At 38.8% G+C, this 14,969-nt stretch overlaps 2 protein-coding genes across 2 annotated transcripts in view; one reads left to right on the top strand and one right to left on the bottom strand.

Moving 5' to 3' along the window:
• Positions 1 to 4,285, bottom strand: part of LOC110592642 (succinate--hydroxymethylglutarate CoA-transferase) — a gene marked incomplete at its 3' end in the record, with an annotated part of 35,201 nt that extends 30,916 nt beyond the window's left edge. The window contains exon 1 of the mRNA XM_044912210.1: positions 4,153 to 4,285. Coding sequence (XP_044768145.1) covers positions 4,153 to 4,270 — 118 coding nt within the window. The remainder of the gene's footprint in view (positions 1 to 4,152) is intronic.
• Positions 4,286 to 4,652: 367 nt separating this feature from the next.
• LOC110592680 (M-phase-specific PLK1-interacting protein) lies at positions 4,653 to 6,664 on the top strand. Its single transcript, XM_021703747.1, has 2 exons — positions 4,653 to 5,089; positions 6,139 to 6,664. Exons 1-2 carry the CDS (start codon positions 4,751 to 4,753, stop codon positions 6,337 to 6,339), a joined length of 540 nt encoding a protein of 179 aa, XP_021559422.1. The 5' UTR covers positions 4,653 to 4,750; the 3' UTR covers positions 6,340 to 6,664.
• The last annotated feature ends 8,305 nt before the right edge of the window (positions 6,665 to 14,969 follow it).

Raw genomic sequence — 14,969 nt, 5'->3', positions numbered from 1 at the left:
GATTAACAGTAAAGTTTGGCTCTCAGAGAATCCTGAGAACAAGTTGCTTCTAATAGTTGCTTTATCAATGAAAATATTATGTAGGTGATAGTTAAGTGATCCACTGTGTTCAGTATAGGCCTAATCCTATCAATGACTGAACTAATCACATCCTAGAGATACCCTGACTTTTTTACTACAAGAAGTCTTTAACATGAAACAGCTAATAACAGGACCGCTATAAGAAAAAGAGATAATCTGAAAGTTGCAGGAAATATTAAGTAAAGCTTATACTCTAAATATACATACAAACATCTCTATACATAAAAATTATTAAACACACTCCCCTGTAATATAAAGTATTTTACATCAAAAACATATGTTTTTAATATTTACATTTATGCATTTTTAGCCTGAGAGTAAACACAAGGTTCTGGATCAGAGATCAGAGTTATTATTACTTACACCAAGAAATGTATCACTTTTCCCACACCTAATACGCCACAGGCATTGTAACAAGAGCCAGTTGGTTAGGCCGGTCCATACAGGGGTTGAACCACAGGAAAGGTCCCCAAAAGTATGAATCTGGGAATATGTGTATTATAGTTGCCCAACTGCTACCTTTCCCTGAGAAAGGCAGGAAAAAAGCTAATCTTCCTAATGTAAGCAAATTCTCCTTAGAAAAGGAAAGGTCTTAGAGTTCTTACCCTTTGAAATGTAAATAAACGTCTCCCAAGGGAAGATTAACTTCACAAGGTTTACAATCTCAATCTTGAATGTCTCCCAGGCTCTGAGTTTTATAACCCTTTGACAAAAGAACAAACTTCCTGGGCATTCTCTAACAATCTAATCTCTTAACAATCTTTTAACTTCCAAATCTTGCCCTTTAACCCAGGTTCTAGTTTTCTTGGCTTACAAAGCTGTGACCATGCAGAAACATGAAAATATACACTTCTTGAAAATACACAGTAAAACAAACCAAAACATTTATATTTGCAGCTCTTGTTAATATCGGACACCTCCTAAAATATTGGCTTTCACACCCTTTCTGGAGAGCCCTGGGAATTCCTCAGAGGTGCCCCAGAAGCCTCTTTTCAGAGGGCCATTTAGAGGTGCAGAGTGCGCAAGGCTCTGAAACCCCAATTCCTGCTTCAAATACAGCCTATCTGCTCTCAAAATTTGGGCTTCCAATTGTTTTTTGAAGATGAGGCTCTACCAAAAAAAAAAAAAAAATTGAAATCCATTGGGGGAAGAAAAAACAAAAAATCTTAGGCAACCTAAATAAAATAAAAATCCTGTCTTATAGAAACAGACATGGTTCCATTTACATTTGCACTTAAATTTCCTTGGCTTGGTGCTCTTACTTGCATTAATGTGAGATCTATAAAACACACACCACCACAAAGTTAACTGATTATTACTGGGGCTCCCCATATAGTTCACAGGTACTCAGAAAGTTCCTGATGTTCTGTCTGTTGATGTCCTATGTATACAATGCCATTTGAAAAAAGTACCTGAACACTTCCATGAAAGCACTGCCCTATCCAGTATCCTGTTTTCTACTGCCGATCCTCCCTAAACAGTGCTGTAATTCTCTTTTGGGGGGAACCCAAACCTCTGTTGCTCACAAAAATAAGAAGTGCCCTTTTCTCTCCACAGGACTGAGACTTCAGGCAGCAGCCACCATACTCTCATATCCACCATCCCAGTTCCTCTCTTTTCTACTTCCATGTAACCCAACATAAAACTTCATCCCCCTCCCCTCACCTCTCTTCCCCTGCACTCACCACCATACAAATAAATTCAATACAAATAGATGCCTCAGACCCACCAGTTCAGGCACCCAGATTGCAATTCCCATGCTAACAAATGGGAAGATTCTAGCGACATTTATAAAAATTCAATATTAAGGTTATATGTGTTAATCTCTAAATCTAAAATAATATGCTATATAGCACTTTCAAATTTTTACAATGTTTATTTATCTATTGCATTTTTCAAAGGGCAGACTGGGTGGCTCGGTAGGTTAAGCGTCTGCCTTCGGCTCCAGTCATGCATGATCCCAGGGTCCTGGGATGGAGTCCATGTCAGGCTCCCTGATCAGTGGGGAGTCTGCTTCTCCCTCTGCCCCTCCTCCCCACTCATGCCCTCTCTCTCTCTCTCTCTCTCAAATAAATAAATAAAAATCTTAAAAAAAAAAAAGACAGACTGATTGCCAATTTATTCATCTTTACTTAGGGAAAAAAAAAAAATCTCCTGGGATTCAAGAAGCCTGAGTTCTGGTTGCACCTCTGTTATGTGAACTTAAGCAAGTCACTTAACTTCTCTTGGCCTATTTCTCATCTCTAAAAAGGCAAATGGCCTATTCTCAAAAGGGATCCAAGTGGAATCTGGAGTTTTCATATAATTATTAAGGATTAACTCTCCCTCAACCCTCATACATACCTGCACACCTGATGAAGGGCACACTGTCATGTATAATCTGTCAAAATTTTGCACTGTATTTCTTTCCTTCCCCCATTTCTTTTTTTTTTTTTAAGATTTTATTTATTTATGTGACAGAGAGAGACACAGCTGGAGACGGAACACAAGCAGGGGGAGTGGGAGAGGAAGAAGCAGGCTTCCTGAGGAGCAGGGAGCCCGATGCGGGGCTCCATGCGGGGCTCGATCCCAAGACCCTGGGATCATGACCTGAGCTGAAGGCAGACGCTTAACGACTGAGCCACCCAGGCGTCCCCCCTCCCCCCTTTTCTAATGCAAGTTCGTATGTGTAGACATATGAACAAGACATCGCTACAAGGAAGAATATTCTAGAAGTGTAAGCCAAGTAAAAACACAATACTATATTTTAATCAATTCTGCAAATCATTTGCCAGTTATAAAAAAAAATCAACAAAGGTAATTTTGGTCCCCACCACCCTCATTTTTCTGCTCCCTTTACCCAAAAAAGTAGATTCGTTGATGGTATAAAAGGTAAGACAAGTGAGAATCGCTGAACGATAATGATGTGACCGACCCAACTGTTCATTCAATAAATATCTGAGTGCCCAATTACCAGGCATTAAGCTAAGCACCAAAGACAACGGCCAAAAGCTAAATTTTTGGCCAAGACAGAAATACACACTAAAATGGATAATCTGGGGTCCTCACCCTTTAACTGCATCACTAAGCCTTGATGGCATTATCCTGACTTGATCGATTCTACAACTGTGTCTAAAGGAGAAATTAGATGAACAGAATTCCCTCAGAATAAGTAACAGAAAGCCACTTGTGTCTCCACTCCTCAAGGAGGATGCAAGCTGAGAAGACATCACACTGCAGCTAGCCTTGTCACCCTGCAGGTCATACACACCTGCAAGGTGTATAGGCCGACAAGCCTAGGTCCCGGCCACCCGCCGGGCTGGGGTTTCAGGAGTCCTAAAGTTTTTTAAGATTGTTTTCCACGAGCTGATCTGACGAGTCAGAGTGTACTACCATTCCCACACTCTGAGGGGGTAAAGAAAGTTCTATAAAACGGTAGTAAATTTAAGCCACATCTTTTAAATAAAATCCTGGGACAGGTGTCTGGCACAGACGCGTGTTTTATTAGACATGAGGTGTCATGCTTGGATTAGCACATTTTTCTTTATAACCAAACGTCTATGAAACAGTCAAGATTTTCAGAGCTTTCGTCAAAGTGTGCTCTTTGAAAATCAGCATCTCTGCCTCGGAGCCTCCTCCCTAACCCGCTTCCATTTACCAAGAACAAGGAAGGGAGTAAAGTCCGACATTAGTTAGCACAGCCTCTCCCCCCAGTTCTGCAGAGCTTACTCTGAAATCCTTTCTGAAATGCGGCCGGGTGTACCTTTGCAAAGTGAGTTAAACTCGGAAGACGAGACAGGGTAGGCGTAAGGGACAGAGGCGAGGCGTCCGCCCAGTACGACCGCGCAGGGGCGACCTCTCGGCCCCCGGCCCGGACGCCGAGCAGGGTGACCCCGGGGCGGCCGGGGCGCGGGGCCAGGCCGGCCGCGGGGCCACCGAGCGAGGGCCCCGAGAGGCGGGAAAGGCCAAAGGGTGGGCTGCGGGGGCAGGAGACACTTCGGGAAAGCGCGGGCACTCGCCCCATGGCGCCGCCCGAGGGGGAGACTGGGGCCGGGGTTCCCTTCGCCGCCCGGACCGCGTCTCGAAGGGTACCTGACTGCGGGCGGCCGGTCCACAAACCCCTCCCGCCGCCCGGGCGGAAGAGAAGGCGGGTTCTCCGCAGAGCCACGACCCTCGCCAGCGTCGCCAGCATCGCGCGCCTCTCAGACATCCTAGGTCTGGGCGTGAGGGAAGAGCGCAGCGCACGCGCCGCCCGCCGCCACAGGGGGCGCCCGCGAACACCTCAGGCCCCGCCCCCCGCCCACTGGGCGGGGCCCCGCCGGGCACTGTTTGCCCGGCAGTGCTTCCCGGGGCCGTGTTTTCCGGGCGGCGCGTTCCGGCCCGCGCAGTCGTCTGGTCGGTCGGTCCCGAGCAGGCACCGCAAGACCGTAAAGGCCTTTGCTGGAGCCGAGTGTTCGGCTTCTGTCCTTTTTCTTTCTTTACTTAAATCTGCTTAATCTCTATCCAATTCAGTGACCCACTTCTACCCTGCGCCTGACGGAACCTTTGTGAGGCCGGAACCGATATGCTGTACCGCGCTGGCGGCCAGGGGACTGTTTTGGCAGAGGACCACCGAGTCTGTGAGAAGGGTTGGTCGGGACAGTTCCGGCGGGAGAACGCGGCAGTGAGGTCCTCGTCTTCGTCTCCTGATATGCACCGACAGAATTTTCGACCCCCGACTCCTCCCTACCCCGGCGCGGGTGTAGGAGGTTGGGGTAGCGGGAGCAGCTTCCGGGGTACCCCGGGCGGAGGCGGACCGCGGCCGCCCTCCCCTCGGGACGGGTACGGGAGTCCGCATCACACGCCGCCGTACGGGCCCCGGTCTAGGCCCTACGGGAGCAGCCACTCTCCGCGACACGGCGGCAGCTTCCCGGGGGGCCGATTCGGGTCTCCGTCCCCTGGCGGCTACCCTGGCTCCTACTCCAAGTCCCCCGCGGGGTCCCAGCAGCATTTCGGCTACTCCCCAGGGCAGCAGCAGACCCACCCCCAGGTAATAATAGCCAGCGTTTGCCGAGCTCTTACTGTATGGCAGGCATGGTACTAATAATAATCCCTTTACATGGATTATTTTGTCTAATCCTCTATGAGGTGAGATACTATTGTTGGCCCTGTTTTGCAGATGAGTAAACTGAGGCTGAGAGAGAAGTTAAGTAACTTACTTTAGGTGACCTTACGTAGCAGAGCTGTACTTTCTGCTTTGAGCTGGTACACTGCCATTCCTACACAGATTTCCCTAATTTCCTGTCCTTTGCCAGGAACCTCGCCAGTTCGTCTGAGTAAATTATTCTCCGAGGGGTGAAAAAGCGAATGAATCCCCAGCGTAGAGCTCATCTGAGTTAAAGGGTTACAGACTGGTGCCATTTTCCTTACACTGGCACGCTTTTTTGGGCAGGGCGGGGTGGGGGGCGAAGGTGGCGGAGAGAGGAGCTTCAAACTACACTGGCTCCTGCTCCAAGTCTTCTTAAGGAAAAATCGGTGATTTTGGAAGTTTCCCATTCCTCTCAGTGAGAGTGAACACAGGAGACCGAGGGAGTATTTCTGGTGTGTCTAAGATTTCTGCGGTTTAAAACTTGAACGGTTTCCTACTTTTCGTTGTGCTAAACCAACCCCACCCCTTTTGAGTCTGGAGCTAAGTAGATAAAATTTCATAGGATGGAAAGGTTCTTGAAATTTTGAAGCTGTAGGGTTAAAAAAAAGTTTTAATTTCCTTCCAGAAAAAAGGTGGAAATTTTGAGGAAAATTTGAAACACAATTTATTTTATCACCAGTTGTTAGTTCTGCAAAGTTATTACATTAGAAATCGAAAAGTATTTGAGCTGACAGTTGGCATGGAATTATTAATACATGAGTATGTCAAATTGGCTTAAATACTTTTACAAACAAAAACACTAGATTAAAGGAAGAATGGACTTTGCATTTGAACATGTTTGGGTTCAAAACACAACTTTTAACTAGGAATGTGATCCCCACTAGCTTTAAAAAATAAGTGCCAATTATCTCTACAAAACATTTTTTTAACTGATGATTTTTTTTCTAAAGGGTTCTCCAAGGACATCTACACCATTTGGATCAGGGCGTGGTAGAGAAAAAAGAATGTCTAATGAGTTGGAAAATTATTTCAAGCCTTCAATGCTTGAAGACCCTTGGGCTGGCCTAGAACCAGTATCTGTAGTGGATATTAACCAACAATACAGCAATACTCAAACATTCACAGGCAAAAAAGGAAGATACTTTTGTTAACATTTCTGAAATTCACCCGGAAGCTTCATGTGTCAGGAACATCTTGGACAAAACTTTTACTCATGTAATTAAGTTGAACCCTAAGATGGTGACTTTGAATAATTAGTTGAGTCTTCTTGGTATTTTTCATCATATCAAGTATTGTTGATATTAGAAAAGACATACAGTAGAATAACTTGCAATATTTAGCTCTTTGGAAGTGCCTACCACATTTTAGAAGATTTACAGTTTCCAAATATTTGAAGTTCATGGTTATATAATGGACATTTGTCTTTCAATGGTTTTCCAATGTTTTAAAATAAAACATTTTGTTTTTCTAGATATATTGTGGTTTTGTCATATGCTAAAGAAGTAGAATTATTAAAATAATGCCTGTAATCACTTGCTTAGAATTCATAGGTAAATATTTTGCATACTACTTTTGAAAATGAAATAAACCATCCTTTGAGCTGTAGACAGTTCTATATTTGTTCACAGGGAAAGAGGGTGAAGGAAGAGCACAGAAAAGAATTCTATTCATATTTATTATAACCATTGTTCTTTGTGCATATTTTATGTAATGCTTTTGTAAGTTCATTGAAACTTGATTGAAAGTCACAGAAACCCACTTAAAGGGTATTTATACTTTTTATACTCATTTAACTGGAAAGGGCAATGATAGACCTATTTCTTGCATAGATAGATTAAAGTGTTCTGTATCTGAATTTTTCAACATCTCTCAATATTATGGAGTCATTTTCTCTTGAGCCAAGGAAGATGGGTACCATCTGAAATCACTTCCTTTGTGAAGAGAACATCTCCCAACACTGTCCATCCCAGGAAAGACAGATTTGTCGTGCCTGGATCATGTTTCTGTAGTCCTGAACTAATAATTGCCCAAGGCAGTGAGGCCTAATTAGCTTGAACTATGAACCTCCCCTATAATGAGATAGGGTCCCATAATCTTCAGCCCCACTAGGCCTGCCTGGATTCGAAAAGCGGTTTTCCAAAGGAAGGGCTGCTACGTGTGTATACCTACATTAACTATTTCTCCCCAAATATTTAAACAAAACAGTCTTCTAACAGTCAGGCTTTTTAGATATCTTGAGATCACAACATGATGAAGATAGAGCTAGTTAAAATTCTCTTTAAACATTCCCAAAAAGAAACATCTAAAAATGAAATGGTCACACTACCTATTTGAGCCATACTCAGTTCTTATCTGTTAGGTCTCACAGAGGCAAAGAAGAAAAGGAGAAGGGAAGGAGTTTAGACTAATAGAAGCTCCACAACAGCCAGGACTATTTCTACCAATTAAAAGCTGGATGAGTTATTTAACTTCTCTATGCCTCAATTTTTTCATATGTAAAATGAAAATAGTACCCATATCATAGAGGTGTTGTGTTTGAGGATTAAAAGGGTTTATATGTGTGCAACTCTTAGGCCAGAGCCTGGCACATAGTAAGCACTCAATAAATGGTAGCTATTACTTTCTCATTCACCCCTGTAGAGCCTCAGCTGTTAGAATGATGTCTGGGAAATAGAAGGTGCTTAATAAATACTTGGTGAATGAATGCAGACATTCTGATTATAACTACTGTATTGCTCTGCCTTTTCTCCTGTTATAAAAGGGGTAGTAAATTAGTAATTTTCCCCAATATTTCTTTATTCTCTAACGTCTTTCCCAGATGATTTGAGGTCATGAAGTATGATGAAAATTAGAGCAAGTAGAATACTTTTGTAAACCTTTTAATGAATTTTATAGGTAAGAAATACTATAGGAAAAGGCATTTGGAAATAATTATTAAACCACCTCTTAAGAGATCACTGGGTTATTGGCAAAGATGAAAAAGGAAGTCAGAAAGGATTTTGTGCCAATGTATTCATAGCATATTTGGAAGATACACAAATTGTAACAGTTCTAATGGTTTACGCGCATCTTATTTCACTGTACTTGTAATATTAAACAACTAAATGTAAAAATTCTTTCTTGCCAAGTCACCAACATCCACTTCCTGAGCTGACCTTTTCTGACTTTCCTAAGAGAAACTTTTGTCCTCAGGAAAGGTGCATTACTGTTTGGCTCTAGTTGGTAGTGTATTCAGTTATCAAAATTCTTGCAACATTGATAATTTGGTTTGTTTCTATTATTAGTCTATCTTTGTTTAGCTGAATGAAAGAATTGATCATTCTTTAAAATGAAAATAATTGTTTTTTAGTGTTCCAAAATACACATTTTTATACCTCCATAGAAATGCTATGTAACTTAGAAAAATTTTTAGTTAAGTATGCATCTTAAATATTCAGGTAACTAAAGAACAGAAGTTGGGTCTTCAAACAAGGGTGTGTGCACTTCTGGGAGTCTTCAACCTTCTAAGGGAAATGCAGGCATAGAAAACTTTCCAGATCCTCAGTTCCCATATATATCCCTTTGTTAAAATTACCTGTCTAAAGAACATTTCCATGTTCAGTGGATCATGCCAGTTCTCCTTTTTACCTCTGCCTTTTGATTATCACCCTCTCCCATTTTACATAAGAAAACTATGGCAAGCTTGTATTTTATAAAAATAACCCCAATAATATTTCAGGTCCCACATAGTCTTATAGAACCTTGCACTACCCCATCAAGATGTGAAATTACATCCCTTGCCTTTCAACCTGTTCTGAACAGACCTTTCTGACTGCCCAATTTAAGAAAGTATGGTGGAAGTTTTCGTTATGAGTGAAGTGTGGTCTTAGAAATGGGTTTATTGGCCCATGTGGAGATGTTCAGAATTCAGATACGTTGTTAAGTAGGAAATAGTATAATGACAGTTTTTGTTTAATGGCCTTGCCTTTTTGTTTCCTGACTTCAAAAAAACCATTTTTTCCTGTGGGTGAATCATGTGAAAGTAAAGCAGAGAGCAAGAACATAACATGAAGGTAAAGTTACCTTATTTTTAGGCAACAAACAAATAAGATTACTTGCCTCCTCTATTTTAGAATATTCAAAATTGGTACAAAAGCATGGTGAGTTTTGGTGAATGCTGTCAAGCAAACTATTTTCACCATTCTCCATAACAGTGAAGAGCCTGATAAATATGTCTCAAACCTGTCTCAGCATAATTAGCATGGTTTCAAGGAGGAAGAAGTTAGAAGTTCCATGTTTATTTGTGACATACTAATACTAGATTTTCCAGTGAAAAGATCCCATATCAAAGGTAAGTTCATGACTGTATGTTTTTCAGATTCTTAGGAGAAACATTCTTATTAACCTTAGCCAGTTCATTATCAAATTCTGTAAATCCATATTAATTTTTTACCTGGCCCAACTCTTCGTTATTTCCTGTTTTTTCATTCTTAACATGTATTTAGGTTTAAGTTAACATAAATATATTATGGGTTTTATTGTAAATAAGACACATAATAGTCATTGGTATACCTTGCATGTTTCCTGAACTTGCTAGTGATTCATTATCTTTTTTTGCTCCTAATTTCCACAATCTAATTCTTCATCTAATATAAGACACTATTGTATGATTCACTATTACATACCACTTAGTAAAAACACTGCCCACTAAATTATGATAGGCCACCAATTGTAAGATGCATCCCAATTTCATAAATGTGAAAATGTGTGTCTTAGTTAGATAAAATACTATAAACAATAATCATAAAAGCAGAACATATACTCATGTATAGGTAAATGGAATAAATATCCCCAAAATATACACTAGGACATAGTGCATTTAATTTTAGAAAATCAGTTTAGTTATGATTAATTCTTTTCAGATACTTCTATTACATCCTAATTCTGTAAAAAAAAAATGTTTTTCAAACATAAAATTTCTAATCTATACAGAATTATCCTCAAGAAATCTATGCAATTTCCAATTTTGTGGGGGGTGTTTCTTACTCAGTTGTGTCTTAATTTTAAGGTCTATAAGCAAGATGACTAAGTGAAAGAGTTACAGATAAGTCTTACTAAACATCTTTGGTTAACTCCCAAAGAAGTAAGGAAAGGGGCGCCTGGGTGGCTCAGTCATTAAGCGTCTGCCTTCGGCTCAGGTCATGATCTCAGGGTCCTGGGATCGAGCTCCGCGTTGGGCTCCCTGCTCGGCGGGAAGCCTGCTTCTCCCTCTCCCCTCCCCCTGCTTGTGTTCCCTCTCTCGCTGTGTCTCTCTCTGGCAAATAAATCTTTAAAAAAAAAAAGAAAAGAAGGAAAATGGCTTGAACAGCAAGGTCTTTAGTGAGGGTGGTTTTCAATTTTTTGCTTTCAAAATTGAAGAAAGCTCAGATTGTCAGTGAAAATCATTAAAAATAATTTGATGACCGAATCGGTTTATAATTTTTGGCATATAACTTAAAAGAGTCCAAGAATTGAGTGGCATCACTATAACAGAATTCTTTGTTCCTTTTTACTATATACATGCATTTTCTCAGCATTTATATCTATACGTAAAAAATAGTAATAAAATTGATGTCTTATTCTAGCAATGGCAGAATTTATCCATGAATATGAGAAAATACAGCACTATCCATCTCACTGAGATACATTTCCAATAAACTTGTTTTGTGTTTTTAATACTTTAAAAGTTAATATATTTTTTTATCATTTGAATAGTAATGATAATCCAGACAATGTTCAACACTTGGAGCTTTATAGTTGTTGGAAATGTATTTTTTTAATTTCTAAAAATATTTTTTATTTCAATAAATATGGTTTTCATGTATTTTGGGACAGATGTATAATAGAGTATCAGTAAAAGACTTTGAAGCAATACACTGTATTGCAATGAGATAAAATTACACGGGAGAGTACAATGGAGATACGAATTGGGAATAAAATAGCATAAAATTTCTGATAACTATTTTAAGGAGTGATGGTGAATATCAAATTGCTGTGATATATTGATTCAGCTGGATACCTTAGTATTGTACTAGATTTAGCTTAAAATTTCAGTATTACAGAAATGACTTCCTTTACAGTTTTTGAGATTAGGTAAAAATGTTTTTGTATTGACTTGAACATGTATAAGAGGGTATATTACTTTTCAAAACATTTTAGAGAATATATGACCAAAAATTTTAAAGGTCTGCAACAGAGGAGGAAGAAAGGATATACAGTAAATTATAAATCCAAAAGAAATCAGGGAAGGAAGAAAAAGTAAAAGTGACAGTAGTAAGTTTGAATATATCACAACGAATCTAAGAAAAATAAAAATTCATTTTAAAGAAACATCAGATTGGATTAGGAAAATGGAATCCATCTATCTACTGGTTTTATAAAGATACATCTAAGAAAAAGGGTTATAAGGGCGCCTGGGTAGCTGTCAGTTAAGCAACCAACTCATGATTTGGGCTCATGTCATGATCTCAGGGTTGTGAGATCAAGCCCCACAGCACACTCCACGCTGGGCATGGAGCCTGCTTAAGATTCTATCCTTCCCCCCCCCCCCCCGCAAGTGTGCTCTCTCTCTCAAAAAAGAAAAAAAAATGATTATAAAATGAAGGGTTATAAAAAGATTCAAATTCACAGTGGGGATTTAGCACATCTCTACCAGATATGGATATAGCAAGCAAATGTGGAATTTGTAAGGATAGAAATGGTGCACAAAACAGAGATTATAGGTAATATATGCATATTCTTTTCAAGTACACACAGCATATAATAATTTTTATAAATGTTCTAAATCACAAAGAGCCTGCAAATTTCAAAGATTTGATTGAATATGCAGACCATGTTTTCTGACCAAAATGTTTGATAAATTTAAAAAGAACTCTTCATCAAAAAATAAAATAAGTCCATGAAACAGAAGACAAACTGTAGAGAATGTTAAGAAAGCAAAAGCCTAGTCTTAGGATAAACTAAACAAAAATTGACAAAGGAGGGAAAAAAGAAAAAATACATAATATTAACCTTTGGTATAACATCAGAAACTATGCAAAAAAAAAAAAAGACTACAGTAGGAAAACAATAGTGATGGACTCACCAAGAAGGTTAATGCAATAGTGAAATGAAATAAATCTTCATTATTGCATCATCCTTCATTTTTTTTATTGCATTGCCCCAAGTACTGCATCATATTTTAAGAAGATATAAAAGAAGTCTAGAGACACTATCCATGTAAACTTTTTAAGCTTTCATTGAGCACAGTTAGGAATTTGTCATTTTTTATTTTGCATTCATATGGCAAAGAAAAAATTAACAGGGATTTCATGATTGTTAGACAAATGAGCACTCTGGGTTCTAACCCTAACTAAATTTTCAGATGACAGTATCCTAGAAAATTTTTCTCCAATTCAGGAATCAATGAGTGAACATACATTTCTAAGGACAAAAGGAAATACATCCTCATCTAGTTAGTCATCCAAAAGAAAGGACTTCATCACACAATACTGTGTTATAAGAACATCTTTTGTGTTTGTTCATCAGAATTTATATGACAGAGTTTATAAGACAAATTTTAAAGGCAGGTGCATATTCAAAGGTGATTGAAATGAAGTAAATGATATAAAAGTGAAAAATTGGACTGAACTAATTGGTGTTTACAAATCTAAAAGTGAAAATGTTTTGCAATTATGAAGCACAATATAGCCATCCTCTTCAAAAATGTGACATCAAAGTTTTAAGCTATATTACATTTTGAAGATTCAAGTGTAAGAAGAACCAGAAGGAATACTAATACAGAGCCCATTAGAGACATACGTGGAATCTGGAGTCAAGATTTAAAAGTTGAATATGTTCTAGGCTTTATGACAGTTAAGGAATGTCCATTGCATTTGAGGTACATTACCTGATATCTCATATTAATACCATGAAAACCAGGAAAATAAAAATTTGGGTTTGCTATGTTTATATTTTTATTCAAATTTCTAGTAAAGTATCTCACTATCTTTATTCTGTACATTTTGCTGAACTTAAAATACTTTTAAAAATTAAAAGGGTCTTTTGGACCCAGATGACAAATGTTTATTTTTTTTTTTTCTGGTATACTGAGGATTAAGAGGAAGAAAGTATATTACTACTGTAGAGTCTTTGAAAGTCACTCAAACATAGTATGACCAAAGTATTTGAAAACAGATGAAATGAGTAATTTTTTAGGAAAGGACATGATCAAAATTAAACAGGATAGGAAGCCAGAATAAACCAAGAGCCATGATAGATACTGAGTTGATAATCATTCTCCCCATAAATGACACCAGACTTACCAATCCTTCATGGAACACATTAATGCCTATATCACAAAAACTTAACTAAAAAAAAAGGAAGAAAAAGTATCCAATGCAGCCTACAATCTTCGTATTAACTTGATCTCAAGCCTAGCCAAGGACCTATAAATGGAAATTGTACAATCTTTAACTTATGTACATAGTGGTCAAAAATCTTAAGATCACAATTCAGCAATTACTGGTACAAGAAGAGAAAAGTGAAGAAAAAACTAATAGGGTGTATATCAGGATTGCGGTGATGTTTTGGCATCTGCAAATTTACTTCTATATTACACCTGACAAAAGGAGAGGATCCATACTAATAACTCACTAGATGAAGACAACGCATTTCTTAAAATTACACGAAAGTCTTTGAGAAGTGGGAACGGAAGAGATCTGAGGTATGAGAGTTGTAAAGGGAGAGAAGAAACTATTCCTATTTGCAGATGATGTCTGTACAACTCCAAGGGAGGCGAACTTGAATTCCTGTTCTAGATCCAAGGGCAATATACAATTAACAGCATTACACCAATCAAAGAAGACAGTAAAAATGGCTCATCCTCCATAGCAAGTTGCAATAAATCTTGTAGGGGGGAAACTACAGAGAAAACTGCAAAGCATTTTTTAAGAACTTTTTAAAAAGCATGACTAAATGGAGAGTTTATTCATGGATGGAAAGACAATATTATAAATAAGCCCATCCTTAAATTATAAATTTAATCTAATAAACTCAAAATAGTCCTTATAGACCTTGCAAAATGATCCAAATATTTATATGGAAGAAAAAATGGTCAAAATTAGTCATAATAATGTTGGGAAAATAAGCAGACTTGCTCTACCAGGTAAAGAAACTTGTAAAAGTAATGACTGGTGCAGGAATAAACAGACTAATGACACAAAAATAGAGACCTCAGAAACTCACGCATTTATAGAAACTTAATATATGGTTAAGATAGCACTGCAATTCGCTGGGGAAAAGACAGACAATACGTGCTAACAGGTCAAATATTTAGGCTTATGAAAAAAGTAAAAGTGGATACTTAACACCATTCAAAAGCAAAATTTTCAAGTAGAATAAAGACCCAAATGTGAACAGTAAAACTGAAAAAAAAAAAAAAGTGGAAGAGAACATAGGCAGCAGCATTTTTTTATGAACTTGTAATAGGGAAGGATTTCTTTTTTTTTTTTAAGATTTTATTTATTGGAGAGCAAGCAAGCACACAAGCAGGGAAGCAGCAGAGGGAGAAGGAGAAACAGGCTGTCTGCTGAGCAGACAACATATTAAAAGAGTTATATACCATGAACAAGTGGGATTCAGTATTTAAAAATCAATGTGGGGCGCCTGGGTGGCTCAGTCGTTAAGCATCTGCCTTCAGCTCAGGTCATGATCCCGGGGTCCTGGGATCGAGCCCCGCATCGGGCTCCCTGCTCAGCGGGAAGCCTGCTTCTCCCTCTCCCAC

This window comes from Neomonachus schauinslandi, unplaced genomic scaffold (genome assembly GCF_002201575.2).
Source record: "Neomonachus schauinslandi unplaced genomic scaffold, ASM220157v2 HiC_scaffold_582, whole genome shotgun sequence".
Classification (NCBI taxonomy): Eukaryota; Metazoa; Chordata; class Mammalia; order Carnivora; family Phocidae; genus Neomonachus; species Neomonachus schauinslandi.
This window is presented reverse-complemented; position numbering and strand designations above follow the sequence as displayed.

What these genes read in the sequence shown, in the direction of transcription:
- LOC110592680 (XM_021703747.1), top strand. Translation starts at nt 4,751, where the DNA reads ATGCACCGACAGAATTTTCGACCCCCGACTCCTCCCTACCCCGGCGCG. An exon ending in AGCAGCAGACCCACCCCCAG is followed by an intron (nt 5,090 to 6,138) that starts GTAATAATAGCC and finishes TTTTTTCTAAAG; the next exon opens with GGTTCTCCAAGGACATCTAC.